The following is a 17921-nucleotide window of genomic DNA, read 5'->3' as shown; positions in this document are numbered from 1 at the left end:
ATGACTAGTTATTAACTAGCCATCAATCAAAAGACAAAACCCCTTTTATATCATTTATTTTACCTAATGATGTATATAAAAAATTTGGGGGAGGGACAAAACTAAGCATCTGTAAAGCTGGACAGCTTCTGGAGGCTCCTAGAGGTGACGAGAGGAACTGCCGCTTTCTATCACACCGGATGTGGCCCCTAATAATCTGTCCTGGTGGTAAACCTCCCCAGGTCATCAGTGTCACCAGTGCTCCGTGCTCAGTTTGTTCGTGATTTAATCGATTATTGCTCATCGATCGTGGTGGACTTCGTCACTCGGTCACGCGTGCTTATGATCCCCAGTTTGATCCTGTGAGTTAAGCCTGATTTATGGTTCTGCGTTACACCGACGCAGAGCCTACGCCGTATGGTACGCGGCGACGCGCACCGTACGGCGCGCGTCGCCGCGTACCCCTACGGCGTAGGCTCTGCGTCGATTTAACGCGGAACCATATCCTCTCACTACCCTCTCAGCCAGCGGGGTAAACATTAACCCAGCTGGGCATCTTGACGTGCAGACCACCGTGAAAGCTCCCAGACGATCATGGCTGGCTGCGCGTGGATCAGGCTGCCGGCGCGCGTCAGGCACCCCGCGCACCTGCGGGCCGCCAGGTGAGCGCTCACACGCCGTCCCGGCTTCCATTCTCCAGCTTTAACGTTTACACTGGGTTTTATTATCTGCTCGGCAACTTTCTCTCTTGCTTCTGCTTCTGGTCCGCTTTTCCCGACATGAACTTGGTCAAATACAAATGAAAAACCTCTTCATCAACATTTAAGTGCCGGCTTATAAAACTTTCTCTGTTAACTTTAACTTTTAGTTCAGGAGGATATACTGAAGATACAAACGGAAAAGGGAAGAAAAAACCCCTGTTAACCAACGGTTCCATGACAGACGCTTTTACCGGCTCTAAATTCACATTTGTGCGGTTTTATTCTCGTGTAACGCACTTTTGGAGCATGTTTTTTGTAAATGCTGAATTGTGTGCCTTTTTTTCTCAGTTACATGTGTTTTCAAGTCACGTTTTCAAGTCTCGTGTAATCATTTCCAGGACTTCTGAACTTTGCACTGTGAAGTCATGTAACCTCTGGCTTCTACATCTGTGGCACGTTTGACCATCGTTAAAAAAACGGGGTTTTGCGTTATTATTAGGGTGGCCACCTTTCAGAAATAGAAATAAGGGACGCCCTGATTTCAGCAGCGCAGGAGCCAAAAAAAAAGCCCCAAAACTTCTAAACTGAATAAAATGTGTTTATTTTATATGAAAAAACTAAATGCTTTGATTTAAAGTTTAAAGTGCTTTTAATAGCATTGAACTTGCATGACTGTATAGACAGCCAACCATACTAGCAACTGAAATATCCTCCTATGCTAGTATGTCCACATCAGCCCAGATGTAGAATAAAGCTACAGGTGAAGAATATGGTGTAAAAGTTAATTTATTTCAATAATTCAACTAGAATATGGTGGAAAAGTTAATTTATTTCAATAATTCAACTAGAATATGGTGTAAAGGTTAATTTATTTCAATAATTCAACTAGAATATGGTGTAAAAGTTAATTTATTTCAATAATTCAACTAGAATATGGTGTAAAAGTTCATTTGTTTCAATAATTCAACTAGAATATTGTGTAAAAGTTCATTTGTTTCAATAATTCAACTAGAATATGGTGTAAAAGTTAATTTATTTCAATAATTCAACTAGAATATGGTGTAAAAGTTAATTTATTTCAATAATTCAACTAGAATATGGTGGAAAAGTTAATTTATTTCAATAATTCAACTAGAATATGGTGTAAAGGTTAATTTGTTTCAATAATTCAACTAGAATATGGTGTAAAAGTTAATTTATTTCAATAATTCAACTAGAATATGGTGTAAAAGTTCATTTGTTTCAATAATTCAACTAGAATATTGTGTAAAAGTTCATTTGTTTCAATAATTCAACTAGAATATGGTGTAAAAGTTAATTTATTTCAATAATTCAACTAGAATATGGTGTAAAAGTTAATTTATTTCAATAATTCAACTAGAATATGGTGTAAAAGTTAATGAAAATACGGGACAAATCGTGTCCCGTATTAGTTCAATACGGGACGCAACATTTTTTTCTCAAATAAAGGACAATTCCGTATTTTACGGGACGGGTGGCAACCCTAGTTATTATACAGTTGTTGTTCTGTGTGTGAAAGTGTCACGCGTTATTTCAGAACCCACGAGGTGAGTTAGAAGAGGAGCCCCTGACCTTGAAAGTTCCCAGATGCAGAGCCTCACAAAGTGTTTGTAAAAGAGCAAAAGGCTTCCCAAAATATAAGCAGCGTGACGTCACTCCCTAATCCGTTAATGGGGAAATGCTGCTTGTGACTGACACTTCACATCCTGTGGAAAATCCACAGACTGGGGTTAATTGAAGCAGCTTTAGGAGGGTTTAGAAATTAGGAGATTATGTTAAAAAAGAAAAAGTGCAGGCGGTGAAAGTCCTTGAACATGATGTTCAGCAGAAGCAGCTGACAATGTTCCCTGTGATTCTGAATCAGGTTCATTTTCAGTTAATAGAGTTGGTGTTTGCACAGCTTATCTTTTTTATCATCCTCAAAGTGCAAGCTGTTATTTTTTTTTTGTTATTTTGATTTAAACATGGCTAAAACTGACTACTGGAACAGCAACATACAGAATGGGTCCCTGCAGACAGACCAAGGTTATTTTAACTTTTTGTACTTGTCGAAAAAAGGCTCACAAACTGCATTGTTTGTAGAAAGATCCTCAGTGTCGTTGCTCACGTCTTGTTGTAAGTCTTTTAAAAGTTGACATCAAACAAAAACTAGAGGAAAAAGAGGAGCATTCATTACCTCTGCTTCTAATGCTTGCCTATTTTATAATAAATATAGGCAAGGCAAGTTTATTTGTAAAGCACATTTCAGTGACGAGGCAATTCAAGGTGCTTTACATAATAAATATATGAAAGGTAAAGAGATCTGTATGATATAAACATAATGATAAAGTTGTATATCCAGTCACATTAATTCATTTGACATTTCATGTTGTATTTTGAACAGAAAACAAACTCTAATCAACTGAATAATAATTTATTAATACCCAAAAGGGAAGTGATGCCGTGGCAGTGTAAATTTCTTAGAAAAACAAAAAAGAAAATAAAAGAATAAACATCAGCTGTACAAACGTGAGAGCAGGGAGTATCGGAGACGATCGGCAGAAGCTCTTGTTTCATCATGAAGCCTCATAAATGCTTTGAGGGGGTTGTGGGTTTGTTTTTCTCCTACTGCAACAACTGTGCACGTGATGCCACATGCATGAAGTAATGCAGGTAAACTCGCTCAGGCGAGTGTGGAACCTTCAGAGAGGGGTTCAACATCTGGGACCTGAGGCGTTCCTTCACAGTGACCTCTCCAGGGTTGCAGCGTACGCTGCGCCGTCGACGAGCGCTGCGGCATTTCTCCCCCGCTTGTGCTGGTCTGTTTACAGTCTTGGTCCGCCCTTGTGCTCCAAGATCCGTGTAGACTCAAGCCTGGAGCCTGGAGCGTGGTCCTGCAGCCACACACAATATAAAAAATTACACACAATATGACACACAATATGTAAATTACCAGCAGGATGCAGTGACTGCAAATTTCATAAATCAATATTTTAACCCTTGTACTGTCTTCGGGTCAAAATTATCTATTCTCCTTCCTTCTTTCCTCCTGCTCTCTCCTTCCTTCTTTCTTCCTGCTCTGTCCTTCCTTCTTTCCTCCCTTCCTTCCTTCCTTCCTTCCTTCCTTCCTTCCTTCCTTCCTTCCTTCCTTCCTTCCTTCCTTCCTTCCTTCTTCCCTTCCTCTTTTCTCCCTTCCTTCCTTCCTTCTTTCCTCCTGCTCTCTCCTTCCTTCTTTCCTCCTGCTCTCTCCTTCCTTCCTTCCTTCCTTCCTTCCTTCCTTCCTTCCTTCCTTCCTTCCTTCCTTCCTTCCTTCTTTTCTCCCTTCCTTCCTTCCTTCTTTTCTCCCTTCCTTCCTTCCTTCTTTTCTCCATTCCTTCCTTCTTTTCCCCATTCCTTCCTTCTTTTCCCCATTCCTTCCTTCTTTTCTCCATTCCTTCTTTCCTTCCTTCCTTCCTTCCTTCCTTCCTTCCTTCCTTCCTTCCTTCCTTCCTTCCTTCCTTCCTTCCTTCCTTCCTTCCTTCTTTCCTTCTTTCCTTCCTTCCTTCCTCCTTCCTTGAACCGAAGACAGCACAAGGGTTAAAACATCAAATGTTGAAGGTGAGACATTTTAACAATTCATAATTTTATTCAGTACAAGAAGTCATAGAATTTGTGACGCTGTTAGAAATGATGGGAGACACCTGCAGCACAGGCCACTTCAGTCTGGCCGGTTCAGGACCATTGTAGTCCAAAGGAGTGTAATTCAGTGAATCAAGTTCAGTCCGCAATAAAAAGTTCACACAAACCCAAATTCATAAAAAACAGCCTAACCACGTTCTAAACTTCATCATCATGTAAAACGCGGCCCAATCCGCCGTCTGGAGCGAGCACGGGGCTAGGTGGGAACCCAGGGCGTCAAAAACCTCCAGCAGAACCAGACTCGGGGTATCTGCCTGGACTGGTTGGGGGTCTGGGGAGAGGTTAGGACACAAAAGGAAGAAAAAAAATATCTCCAGGATTCTGCCACAAGACAGTGGCGTTGGCGGACGCCCCCGCCGTGATGCCATTCCCCAGGTTTTCCTTCAGAAAAACCCTCCTGACAGGTTCGGCTGAAGCTCAAAACAGCGCCTGCTTTTAAATCTGTCAGTTTTAGTTCCTAATGTCCTAATGATCTGACCAGAGTCTCTGAGAGGTTTACCTTTTCTTTTCCCCTTTCCCTCCTGGAGTCGGTGAGCAGGAGTTTCACAGGGAAGGTGCTGCTGTGTTCAACCCACTCACTCATACAGTATTCATAGTTTTTATATCAAATGATAATGGAGAGACTATCTTTAAGCCTCTATGTCACGCACATTTTCCATGATCCTTTCAAAGTTGTTTTTTTTCCTCATTCTGTCGATGGCTCAATGGTTTTCCTTTGAGCTTTTGTTTCTGTCTTTCATCTCGATCCTGTAGGAGGTTTTCAGAAAGCGGCGACAAAGGCTGGTTCCGGTCCTTGTTCGTGCACAAAGTCGACGCCAGGAAAGATGCTCACTCCAACCTGCTGTCAAAGAAGGAGACCAGCAACCTGTACAAGATTCAGTGTAGGTTGCATGTTTTCAGCTGCGAAGGGGGTCGCGGGGTCGCGGACGACCAATGGCATTTACACGGCATTAGGATGAACTAGTTTTCTTTTGTCCGTCAGCTATCATCTGTGTGTCTCCACAGCCAGGTATAGGATGGTTATTAACGTACTGGTCGTGCTCACCTCAGGAGGAAGTGAACTTTAGCCGCGTAGACGCAGCGACCAGGTTAACATCGGCGTGCTTCCAGTCTGCACCGTTTTGCAGCATCAAAACTCGCCTCCTTTATTCTGAGTCTGATGTAATAACTGCGTCTGTCTCTTGAGGAGAAACGGATCACTCTCCCTGGACTTTGATCTTTTATGTGGGGAACATCACACCGTGCACAGATTTCAATTGGAATATTCTATCAGCCGTAGCCTATAACCCCGTACGAGTGGATCTGTTTTGTGTAGAAAGGCTTTGCTGAAATGGAGTGTGAAATTGCTTTGTTGAAAAACTTGATTGTGTATTGTATAAGAAAATACCAATTTCTGACTAGTCTGTCTCTCTCTTCTCTTTTTTTTTTTCTCCGTCTCCCTCACAAGTCCACGACGTCAAACCAGAGTGCCAGGATGCCTACAACAGTCTGGAGTGAGTGTGTCTCCTGCTCCGAAACACCGACACCGCCGGCCGAACGAAGCCTCTCCTGAGTTTGTCTTTGTCTTTAAAAGTTAACCGTTTTGTGAGACATGGTGGCTCATTATGAACTGGGTGGTGGCAAGCATTAGAGATGCACCGATCAGGATTTAGAGGGCTGATCACCGATCTCCAAAAGCAGTAGCTGCCAATTCCGATATTTCTGATCACAGTGTGAAATCCATAAATTCGTCAATATTGTTGTCTCATGTACACAACACTGACATTGTATTATTAGATAGCCTATAACAATTAGGAGATGAGCAAGTATCATGAACTGACTGTTTTATTGCAGGCTGAGGCAATATGCAATATTTCACCCCCTAGAGACTCTTAGAGACGACTTAGACGCGTGTAGCTTACTAGCTTAAGCTTTCCTGTGGCAGCAAATGTGTACAACACAACATGTGCAGTGCACCAACATAGACAAGCTGACTGACACGACTGCATAATACTTATTTATATATATATATATATATATATATATATATATATATACTATGTATATAGTGTGGTATAACTCCGGCGGACATTCATATGTGAAATATTAACGACGCAGCAGCGCGTACCGTGGATCCAAGCAGCTAACGACATTTAAACCTGATGTCTTCTGCAACAAAAAGCGGCTGATGGTCAAAGCTTATGAATCCATTACTTTATGATGTAGTTCTTTACTTTTCTTTCTGTTGTTGCCGTCGTTTATAGGTGTCTCTTACGGCTGAGTAAGCGCTGTTGTTGCACGCTTCTTTTCTTTCTCTGCCTCAGCCAACTTTGACAACTTAATATACTCTTTCGTGTGAGAAACTTTCAAATGTCTTATCAGCTTCGTTGTATTGAAATTCTTTTGTAACATTCCTCCTCGGGGATCTCCTTTGCACATAGCTTGCAAACTGCAAATTTGTATTGTAAAAACTCCCATACCGGCGACGCCATTTTCACTGTTGCCTTGTAGAGACGTGTTGTTGTAAACGTCATCGGATTGGCCTGCTTTGAACTATTTTGAGGACGCCGATCAAAACCGATAGGGGCATTATTGATCGATCAATCGATCGATCGGTGCATCTCTAGCAAGCACATCTCAAAGAAGTTTGGGCGGGGTGATGTTTACATCTCTTGTAACGTCAGCCCACATTGGCCTGGGGCCCGAGGAGCCCGGCCACTAGACGTTTGACCTGTTCTGGTCTAATAGAGGCATCAAGCTGTTAAAAAGGCCTGAATCTTCACATTGTCCACCTTGTCCGGTCCACACAGAGCTTTCTCCAGAATCTTTTGATGACGATATGTACTGCAGCTGTTAAGATACTCAAAGTCTCTGCTAATTTATGCTGAGGAACAACAAAAGGGTTTTTATCCGAACCTCTGCCCATCTTTTCTTCTGAGTGCCTCCAGATTCTCACTTTATAGCTGAAACCACTTAACCTCACCGGTTTGCAGGACGTTCTGATACATATTTCTTTTTAGCGCCACCTACACACCTAGACCTATTGCTACCCATAATGCAACTTGTTTTCAACGTGCTACAGCCATCACATTTCAGCTAATATGATTCCTTAAAGGAGACCTATTATGGCATTTAATGTATATTTTAAACAGGCCTTGAATGTCTTAAAAACAATCTAAAGCTTGTTTTTTCTACATAAATCAGAAATCCAGCCTGTGGGCCCTGTCACTAGTTTTACCTTTTCTAACCCCTTTTTCTGTGCTCCATTCTAAGGGAAGGGGGGGGTATGATAATGAGGCTCTGTGCTCATTGGCTCCCTGAATGACGTGTAGCAGGGGAGGAGGATAAACCTCGCTCCGCCAGAGCAGCCCGAGCCTGTAAATAAATACAACACTGAATGTATGAATCACAAATGGCATCTTTATTGTTAAAAAAATAAAATATGAGTTGTATATAAATAACATTTATGCACTATTTCAGCCGGATCTGCCCGGCGGATGCTGAACGCTGGCCCCGGAGCCACGCCGGGCGCCCGGCGTGGCTCCGGGGCGCATCGCCCGTTACGGGTGATCAAACCGACAGATTTCTCTGAAAATCTCGGAGGGTGAAGCTGGTCCAGCCTGGGACGTACCCCAGAAATCCCTGCTCCCAAAGCGGCTGGGAACCTGGACAATTTAGTCGGACGGACCGCGCTTTGGGAACCAGAAAGTAAGCTGGAGCAGCGCGCATCACCGCGGCTTTAACCAGGGAATCTGACCGGTTCCGACCGGCCGGGACCGCAGGAACCGGCCTGGACTGGTAGCAGGGACTCCCGGGGACCGACCAGCGCAATTTCAGCCGGATCTGCACGGCGGATGCTGCGCGACGGGCGCCACAACCCCACGGCGGGCGCACAGATCGGCTCCGGGGCGCATCCGCGGCGCATCGCCCGTTACCGGGGATCAAACAGACAGATTTGGCTGAAAATCTTTGAGGGTGAAGCTGGTCCGACCTGGGACAGACCCCCGAGGACCCAGCTCCCAAACCATCCGGGAACCTGGATGATTTAACCCGGATCCGCGGCGCCGCGTCCGACTGGCTGAAGGAAGCACCGCTCCAGCCAGAGCCAGAGAGCTGGTTGTGGGCGTGGTTTCAGCAGCGGAGGCTGAACCTATGGAAATGAGCGCCTATGGTGACGTCACCATAGGCGCAGATTCAGAATGGCTCAAAAAAAGGTCACGTGACACTGGGGGACTCTGTAAGGCGGGGGTCAGAGACCCTGCAGAATTTCATGGTATTTTGTCTCCCCTGTGCTGGCAGGGTGAGGGGAGACCACTTTATATATGTTAAAACAAGAAAAAACGTGTTTTTCATAATAGGTCCCCTTTAAGTGGTAAAGTCTTTGCACTTTGCGCAGATTTTATGCACGTTCTGTGTTCTGTTGAATATGGGTTTGTCAGATATGCAAGTGGTTGCATTATGTTTTCCTTACAGTGTCTTTATTGTAACTGAGATGGCAAGTTTGGTTTCTGCCAGTGGTGGAAACCTAAACTAAGTCCAGGTGACCCCCCCCCCGTCTCAAAGTTTCTCTAAATGTCTTGAGCTGAAGGTGAACACTTTTAAGCAAGATGAATGTTTCATCGGTGTGTTGTACATATTTGCATAGAAACGAGGGATTGCAGCACAAACACGGGCGCTAAAAACGATGAACCCCGGCCGAACCTTTATCAAGGCTGCAAACCGTAATCATCTTGTTAAAGCTGGCGCCTTGGAAAGGGCAGCTTTATGAATAAAACCCTCCCCAACAGTCAGCAGCCACCGGCTCGTCCAAGAAGACGTAGAACTTTGAGAATTAAGACGATGGATTACGGGAAGCTGCAAAAAGCTGGTAGCGTGTTTTCTGATAGCCGCCTCCTCGGTTCACGATGCAATTAAGAAGTGGAGGAAAAATGGACAATGTGGAGGTGAAGATGAGGTCTGGGAGGCTGAAGCTGTTTGTACCACGAAGCCAAGTCTCCTACACTAATATTTTAGAGAAGGCTGTCAGACTCGGGGTTGCTGTTGCGTCGCTCCAACGATTAGCCACTCCCGTGCAGATGTGTTGTTAAAGCAGTGCCTGCATCCTCCAGACCAAACACAGCATCACAAGTTCACAAACTTAAATAAGTCTCATCCATTTTGCAGAAACACGCTGACTGATCTGAGCTCATGTTTTCATCTCTTTATGTTTCTGCTAGAGAGTTTGGTGGAAAGTGATGCTCTTCTTCAAGCATTAAGCACGCAGCGGGGATCGACGGGGCTCGGTGTTTGTCTGGGCAAAAACAAGCAGAAGAATAAGCTTGCTTGAATACCAGAAAGTCTCATTAAATATTCAGCCAAGACGGCCGAAGAGTCTCCGAGGATATTTCTGTTTTGTTGTAGCGATGGTCGGTGAAACTGAGCTAAAAGAAGACTAAAGTAACTTTGTTACTTTACAACTGTTAAAGTTGGAAGTAAAAAATGAAGTTTGATCTTAAATTTCTACTTGATTCCTTGTGGAAATTAGCTTGTTTTTTGTGCATATGGATATTCAGGGGATCAGAACTTTAAACTGGGGGGTTCGGACTTTTGCAAACCACAATCTTTCTTTTATAGTCTCATTGACTGTTGAGGGTAAATGCTTTAAGTCAGTTAGTTTAGGGTTCTCCACATTAACAAGAATGACTTTTATTTCATGGTAATGATATTCTCTTTGAATAAATAATAGTAATCATCGTCATAATAACTGAGCACATAATTAGTTTATGTGCGTATGAGCTGCAGTTAGATGGATTTGCCCTGAGCACTCGTCTTGCAATAACCCGTGTTCCCCGAGTGCCCTCTAGTTGCTCGTTGTGTTGCAGCCATCGTACATCATCACTGCAAGCATCTTTACAGAATCTGTGCTGGTATTTTTGTTTGTATTTACAGTATGTGTTTTGTGCTGCCTTCAGGGCCGAAGTGCAAAACAAGCTCCACCAAGACCCGGACTACCCATGTGAGGTAGTAGGAAGCTGGAATACCTGGTACGGAGATCAGGATCAAGCTGGTAAGCGGCTGTGAAAGAGTTAATTAGATGTATCATTATTAGACTGTCACCTTTGGCTGGTCAGAGATTCCCTGTGAGGAAATAAATGATCTCGTATTGATGCCCAAAACATTTGTTGTAAGTAGTTGTACCTCTGGTTTACATAAGCTTGTGGATAGACATTCACTTATTGTTGATAAATAATCAACATATTTCTTTCTATATATGATAACTTACAGTCCGCAGTATAAAGAAGAGCTTTCAGTGACTATAAGAAACGATGTGGTGATGGAGGTTTAGAGGATTTTATTGCGTGGGTGGCGACGGCTTTGAGGCGGCGCAACAGTGACACCTGCTGGTTGTTTCTGTCAGTGCATCTGTGGCGGTACAGAGGAGGTTATCCGGCCTTGACTGAATGTCTGCAGAAATTGAAGACCAACAAGGTATGTGCAAGATGTGTTCACTTTTATATTCTTAATATCATCTGTAAAATGTTGTTTTTTTAATTTACATGCAGTAAGATCTAATAGCCGCCAGTGGATTATAAAAAAAATAAAAATAATATAATCTACTGGCACCTACAGTCTAAAAAAAAAAAAGTTAACTATGTTTTTGCTCTAATTTAAAGGATTTTAGTGAATTTATTAACATCAGAATAGCACAATTACGTGTGCCTTTTTGAATTCTTTGAAAAAATATAATCCCATTTTGTTTTGTTTTTTAGGAATATTTGGAGTTTCGGAAAGAGAGGGCAAAAATGTTAATCTCAAGGCGAAACCAGCTTCTTCTTGAGTTCAGTTTCTGGAACGAACCCCAACCGAGACAAGGACCAAACATCTATGAACTGCGCACCTATAATCTCAAGGTAAGTAAACACTCGCCCTTTCAGTGACCTGTTTACTGTACATGAATTTCTTCTTCTTTTTAATAAAAGCCTAATATTAGAGATCTGCTTTGCAGCTCCACGCGAGCCCAACATAGGAACTGTATTTAAACATTACATTCAACAGGTAACACATTGTTGTATAAAGAGGAGATTTGCCTTTTGTTTTTTTAATTTTAATGTACCTGTTACTTAATCCCTTCGTCCAATTTGAAGTTATAATGTACTTTTTATTGTAGCTTAAAGTTCGGCTGCAGGCAGGAAACTTTGCTAAAGTTTAGAAATGACTTATATCAGCCCCGGTAATAATGTCAGTACTTCCACTTCCGAACCATTCTGTTGCTCTCAGGCTCCCTTTGTACCGGTAATTTCTGTTTATTCATACGCGCGTCAGTAAGTTGGAGTCATTTCTCCACAATTGAGGTGGCGTACGAGCCCAGCTGGGCGACGGGGGAGTCCTGCTGTTCTGTTGTGTTGAAAGCAGCCGTCTGCTGTCGGGGTTTGATGAAATCTCTGCATGTGGCGTCATATTTCAAATTTAAACAATGTTTGCCAATGTTTTACCACGTTTCTTCCAGCCAGGGACCATGATTGAATGGGGCAACAACTGGTAAGAAAAAACTGTTGTTTTATTTTATTGAAATATAACAGAAATCAGTTACTTGAGGTTTTGTTTTTACAAACATTAGGTGATATATTGGCTCCAGGCAGCATTATTCTTCTGAAAATAACTTGTCTTGCACCAGGGCGAGGGCAATCAAGCACAGACAACAAAACAACGAAGCCGTGGGCGGCTTCTTCTCGCAGATTGGTGACCTGTATGTTGTTCATCACTTGTGGGGTAAGTACAGTAAGTGCATAAGTAAGTGCATCGTCCATATGTGATTAATGAGTATTGTTTTTTGAGTTTTTAGAGCGTAAACAAGTTGATCCTTTGTCTGGATCTGCAAAATGTGTGAAGAACTGTTATCAATGGTGTTTTTCACAAAAAGCAAAGTGAACTAACGGAAGAAGAATCCAAAAATAAATGTATATTTGGTGGGAGCAGCCTTCACCTTCCAAACAGCCTTAGTTCATCCAAGTACACTTTGGAGGAAGTCGGGGACTTTGTAACTCATAGCCAGGTATAAAGTTAACCAAAAATACCAAAAAGGGTGCCAGCGACCTTCCCATCCATCCAACCATCCATCCATCCATCCAACCATCCATCCGTTTCATGAGGAGGTGACATGAATGCCATTAACAGGAATGGACGTGCAGGAGGCTGAACAACGGGCGAGGAACTGCTAACCTCTGCGGTCCGTGTACTTCGCACGCCTTTACGTTTACGCCTTACGCCCTTGTGTGTTAGAGTTCAGTACATGTTATTGATTGGACGCTGCTTTTTTTTGGACGCTGCAACTGAACGGACTGTCACAACATCACTGCAGTTTCGTGACGGAGTGAAGACAGATTACAGATGAAACTCATGTTTCACTCCCAGGTTTCATATTCACATTTTTTTCTGTTTCAACATTAAAAAAATCTAAAACTGTTCATTTTCAATCTGATCAACAAAAGAACCAGAAACAACTTTCTTCATTTATTAGATTTTCAAACACATCAATGAAATATTGGATAATGGATAACGGATAATGGATAACGATCCGTTTTCCGTTTTTCGTTTTTTATTATCAAAACAAAAAATGGGAAACGGATTATTTTGGATTATTTCTCTATTTTTATTGTGTCATTTCAAAACAAAAAACGGATGGCCGCGAAGTACACGGACCCTCTGCTATCAGGATGATGTCGTGGAAGACACTCTGATGTCACAGGTGATGCCCGGTGGCAGGACTGAGCACAGCGACAGGACACGAGGTGGTAGCAGCAGGGCGCCTCCCAGGGAAAGAGGGATGTCGAGGTGTGCTGTTACGCTCTCTCAAAGAAGGAGGCAGTCCACGGCAGCACCGAGGACTGTCGAAGCTGCGGTCGGCCAAGGAAACGGTGCCGCAGAGGAAGGAAAATGCCCAGCAGTGTCGTCGGCTCCAAACCAGCAGAGACCAGTGGAGATCCAGGTGTTCAGGGGAGAACTGAACTCAGATGTGGAAACCAGGCCAAGAGTCTCGATTACGCACAAGAACCCCGGTGGAGAAAGATGGCAGCAGACGCTGTAAACTGATGAGGGAAAACCTGAAGGAAGGGGTGTGTGGGGGGGGTCTTAGTTCTCCATGTGTTGTGCTGTTCATCATGTCCACACACCTGCCCAAGACCATTACAGGAAATATGTGCACCTGTTCAACCAAATATCAGTTTTCCAGAGGTTGGATCTCTGTTTCATCAACAGAACAGTGATATCGTCTTACCTTGATTTCATTTTGACAAACATGTCATGTTCAAACATTAGCATCCCTTCATTCAATCAAAATGGTTTGCAATCCCAAATGATCCGGTCCTCACTAGATCCTAAAATAAGGTTAATACAACCTCAGCCTGCATTGTTGCTTTCATTGAACAAAAACGAAGATGAGGAACAAAGAGTTCAGCTGACTCAAGAATATTTAGGCATTTATATCTTCATGTGAAACCTTTCAATTAAGAGAAAGCACTAATTCATGAACATGTCAGCATGATGGGAGTTTCCAGTGCGTGTGCAGTGCACATCCAGATCTCCACATCTAGATTAGATATACTTTATTTATCCCACACTGGGGAAATTCACTTGTCCCAGCAGCAACAGTATAATATACATAAAATAAATGAATAAATACAGACACGGTGAATGATGGGTAGAGTACAGAGATTGAACAGGGTCTAAAGTTGAATCAATGTTCAGTCTCTCTCATCCATCGGCTCGTTCTGAGGGTCCCAGTGGCTGATTTCTGGTGAACCCGTTATCCTCCTGTGCTCTTGCGTGTTCCCTTCATCCGGTCTGTATTTTTGTTGAGTGTTAATGAACTCTGGGAGACACGTGTGAGCTCTCCTGAGCCAAACCTGTTGTTGAAGTGTCACAAAGCAGCTCAAGAGCCATCAACCAACCAATTCTGCCTTCTTTTTTTTTTTTAAAGCTTCTCCTCTCACAGAAGATGAAGTGTAAACATTTTAAAGTGGGCGCTTGGTGCTTTAGTGTAGTATTAATTATACTGATTCAAATTGAATACCTACCCAGAGCATCACCAGGACCCGGGAGACCCAAACAGAGCCCCGGTTCGCTCCTGTCGGGTTGGTAGAGGGAGAGGTTTCACCGTCCAAGAGGGGCTCAGAGTATATTAGTATTACTATATGTACAGAAAATATTTAGTGTTTGATATCAACCCATATATGCCTTTCTGTCCTGCAAGACAAAACCAAAAATCACTTTATGAATCACAGCCTTTTTTCTTATCTTTTCAGCTTTTTCTGATTTGGACATGTGCAATGTAGCGGTAATAAGCAGGACAGAATAAAGTTACTGTGTAGGAAAGGAAAACGGGTTAAAATTTCTAAAACTTGTTTCCAAATGCAAAATATTTCATTAAATTGTAGTCACTGGCCGTATAAAACCCTGTTTTTCTTTTTTCTTTCGACAGCTTATGAAAACCTCCAGTCCAGACAGGAAACTAGAGACTCTGCTTGGCTGAAGCAGGGATGGGATGTAAATGTGTATTATACAGGTGAGTACGCGGCTCTGTGCGCCCCCCAGCAAAGCATTCTGGGTGCTTCATTACTTCAGTTCGTATGTGCAACTCTTCCAGGTGTACAACGATACTTTCTGTGTTGGTGCATCGACGACCGGTGTGGTCTCCATGGTGCTAACGTCCAGCCCAGGACGTTTGCTCGTTTATCAAGACAAACTGAAACGCAGCTCTTTCCTTTTTAAATTTCTGCCAAAAAAGTAATACAGTTAAAATTCCCTGCCAGTTTGTGAGTCGCAAAAGTAGAAAAAGACGAAGCTAGTTGTGCTGCCATCTCTTAGGAAGTACGTTGATCAGACCAGAACCCCCGCTGGACTCTCAGGAGAGCAGCGAAGGAGGGACGCTTTTAGGAATGAACTGAACAAATGAGTTGTTTAAAAGAAAATCAGCCTTGCTTGCGTTGTATCACAGATTTGACCTTATATCGCGTGACCATCTCAAGCCTGGTTCAGTCGGATCAGACTTTCTGAAGCCAGTAGCAACGGATGCAGATGAAACTACCTCCGGGCATCACTGGACAACGATGAAACCGGTCAGAGAGCTGAGTCTACATAGATGAAAATATGAAATGCTGTGATCTACAGTGTGAAAGCAGCAGGGCCACTGCAAGGGGTGTGCGAACCGTGCGACCGCACGGGGCCTCGCACCCCAAGGGGCCTCGCGTTTTTTTTTTTTTTCTTTTCCTTCTTTCCCTTATAAATATCAACAGTCACGTTCCATTACAGACCTAAATGTGTACTAGTCTGTGCATATCAATAAATATATGTGCAATGATTTGCTTGCTGATTGATGTCGCTGCACAGCTGCGCGTGTCTGTTGTTCAATACAACTGCGTCAGACCAAGCGCAGACACAAGCTGCTCTGATCCAGACGGGTGGAGTGTGTAACAAACTGTCACACAATGTCGAGAGAACGAGACAGATTCAGGAAACTTCCATCAGGGAATGAAAAAAGAAAAAAACTAAAGAAAATGGAAGAGTTTAATGCCTCTCTGAAAGTCTTGTTTTGATAAATTTGTTACAAAAATCACCGATCCGACCGGGTCTCAAGCAGCCGTGGGGCCCCGCGTCGAGGCAAGCCCAGATGATAATGAGGCAGGGGAAGGTATCCAGTATTTTGCTAATTGGAGAGTTAAAATTGCGCATATAGACATCCGATGCGACCCGAAAAACCCAAAAATGTCATGCCCCCCCCCGGCCATTTCGCACAGGGCCTCACAAATCTCCCAGACGGCTCTGGAAAGCAGCACCGAGATCCAGCAGAACCACTATGGACACTAATCCATCATCAGAGGCTATCAGGAGGTCAGCTGTGTTTGGGCTATGATGCATTCTGGACCCTGACGGAAGAACGTCAAACAGAGCATTTCTGTACAGATGGTCACATGACTGGCTGCAATGACCTTTTCCAGAATTTTAGATCTTATGGTCTATAATTCATTAAAATGTCTGGGTCAAGGGTGGGTTTTTGAGTTTCATTACTGCAACTTTAAAACCATGCGGCAGATACCCTGAGTTCAGGGATGGGTTGATCTAGTCCAGTATTGTCGTGCCAATATGAGAGATGACATGTCTGAGTAGCAGAGTTGGGACGGGGTCTAACAGACACGTAGTTGATTTAGCTTAATTCATGACTGAGGTCTACAGGAACTAAGCAGTCTAGAGTCGGGTCAGGACCTGAGGAAGTCGCTGCCGGACGGGCCTCGCTGATTTCCTCTAATTCTGCTGATTTTACTGCTAAAGAAGCTCATATACTGAGAGGAGTGCACGGCTCAACTGGGTTGTGACTCTTTATCAGCCTGGCTACAGCGCTGAACATAAAATGTGGATTATTTTTATTATCCTCTATCAATGACAAATAATAAGCTGTTCTAGCATTATTTTCTACATATATACAGATGGACTATCCTTCCATGCAAGATGAGAACCTGCAGATGTACAAGAGTAAAACTTCCTTTCCATTTTACAAAAAGCTGTTAGATTTACTGTTGTGTTTTTAAAAAGCCAATTTCAAGCACATCCATAATGTAGAATATTTAATAATGTGTGTGTCTGTCTGTGTGTCTGTCTTCAGTGCCTTTGATCAGAAGCATGGATACGAGAATAATGATTCCCACCAAGAGTTCACCGTTACAGTGAGACGTTTGAAACTGCGAGGAGCTCGGACGCCACAATCGACTGACATGCCTGGTCTTACTGATCCATCTTTTGAAATTCTTCATCCTTTTTTTCCTTTTCTTTAAATCTGCTGGGTGATGTATGTTACATACATCAATATTTCATTCCTCATTTACACTCCAGCCAGTAATGAAACAACATTTGTGTGTATTTAATTGTTTGAAAATTCTTATACGTTTACATTTTAAGATCCTTGACTTAGAATTGTAATGAACGAGAGATGAACATACTTGTGAAAATGCAGAATACGAATAGCCTGAATAAGTATATGTCTGGACATGACTCTCACTGAATAAGGTCACCTGACCTTCACAACAGTCCCTGTGAAACAGCTGTCGCATAAAATAAGGAAATGCCTCATTATTTTTACTCCAGAATAAATGTTCAGGAAGAGTGCAAGACCCTGCTTGAAGCAAATATATACTTCCGGTATGTCAGAATTTCAAAATAAAAGCGTAAAGGATGTAATTATTGAAGTATTTAATAATAAAGTGAAGACATTTTTAGACGACTAACCCCACCAAAAGCTAAAAAACAATAATTACAAACACCTTATTGCTCACTGCATTCGTTTTTGCACACTGTATTGGAGTTTAAATGATCAAAATGTCTTTGTTTATATAAGTTTATTTTGTTATGGTCACAAATGATTTTTTTTCATAGATTAAATTCAGGTTTGAACCCTCCAAATAATCAAACTATCCATCTCCTGATGTATTTGTATTTGTGCCTACGTTGACCCTTTGCCATTGGTGTATAAAATGTAGAAATAATTAAAGAAAGTTTAAGCTTTATTAAGATTAATGTGAGCTTGATTTTCATGTTGAAATATTACTTTCATTTTCA

General features: G+C 42.6%; 1 protein-coding gene across 1 annotated transcript; it reads left to right on the top strand.

Moving 5' to 3' along the window:
• The first annotated feature begins 485 nt into the window (after positions 1 to 485).
• On the top strand, positions 486 to 17869 carry nipsnap1 (nipsnap homolog 1 (C. elegans)). Its single transcript, XM_061730531.1, has 10 exons — positions 486 to 641; positions 5112 to 5239; positions 5806 to 5851; positions 10289 to 10383; positions 10735 to 10805; positions 11087 to 11227; positions 11824 to 11855; positions 11992 to 12086; positions 14794 to 14877; positions 16972 to 17869. Exons 1-10 carry the CDS (start codon positions 574 to 576, stop codon positions 17034 to 17036), a joined length of 825 nt encoding a protein of 274 aa, XP_061586515.1. The 5' UTR covers positions 486 to 573; the 3' UTR covers positions 17037 to 17869.
• Positions 17870 to 17921: the final 52 nt, after the last annotated feature.

This window comes from Cololabis saira, chromosome 9 (genome assembly GCF_033807715.1).
Source record: "Cololabis saira isolate AMF1-May2022 chromosome 9, fColSai1.1, whole genome shotgun sequence".
In the NCBI taxonomy this organism is placed as follows: domain Eukaryota; kingdom Metazoa; phylum Chordata; class Actinopteri; order Beloniformes; family Belonidae; genus Cololabis; species Cololabis saira.
The sequence above is the reverse complement of the archived record's forward strand: the minus strand, read 5'-3'. Positions and strand labels throughout refer to the sequence as shown.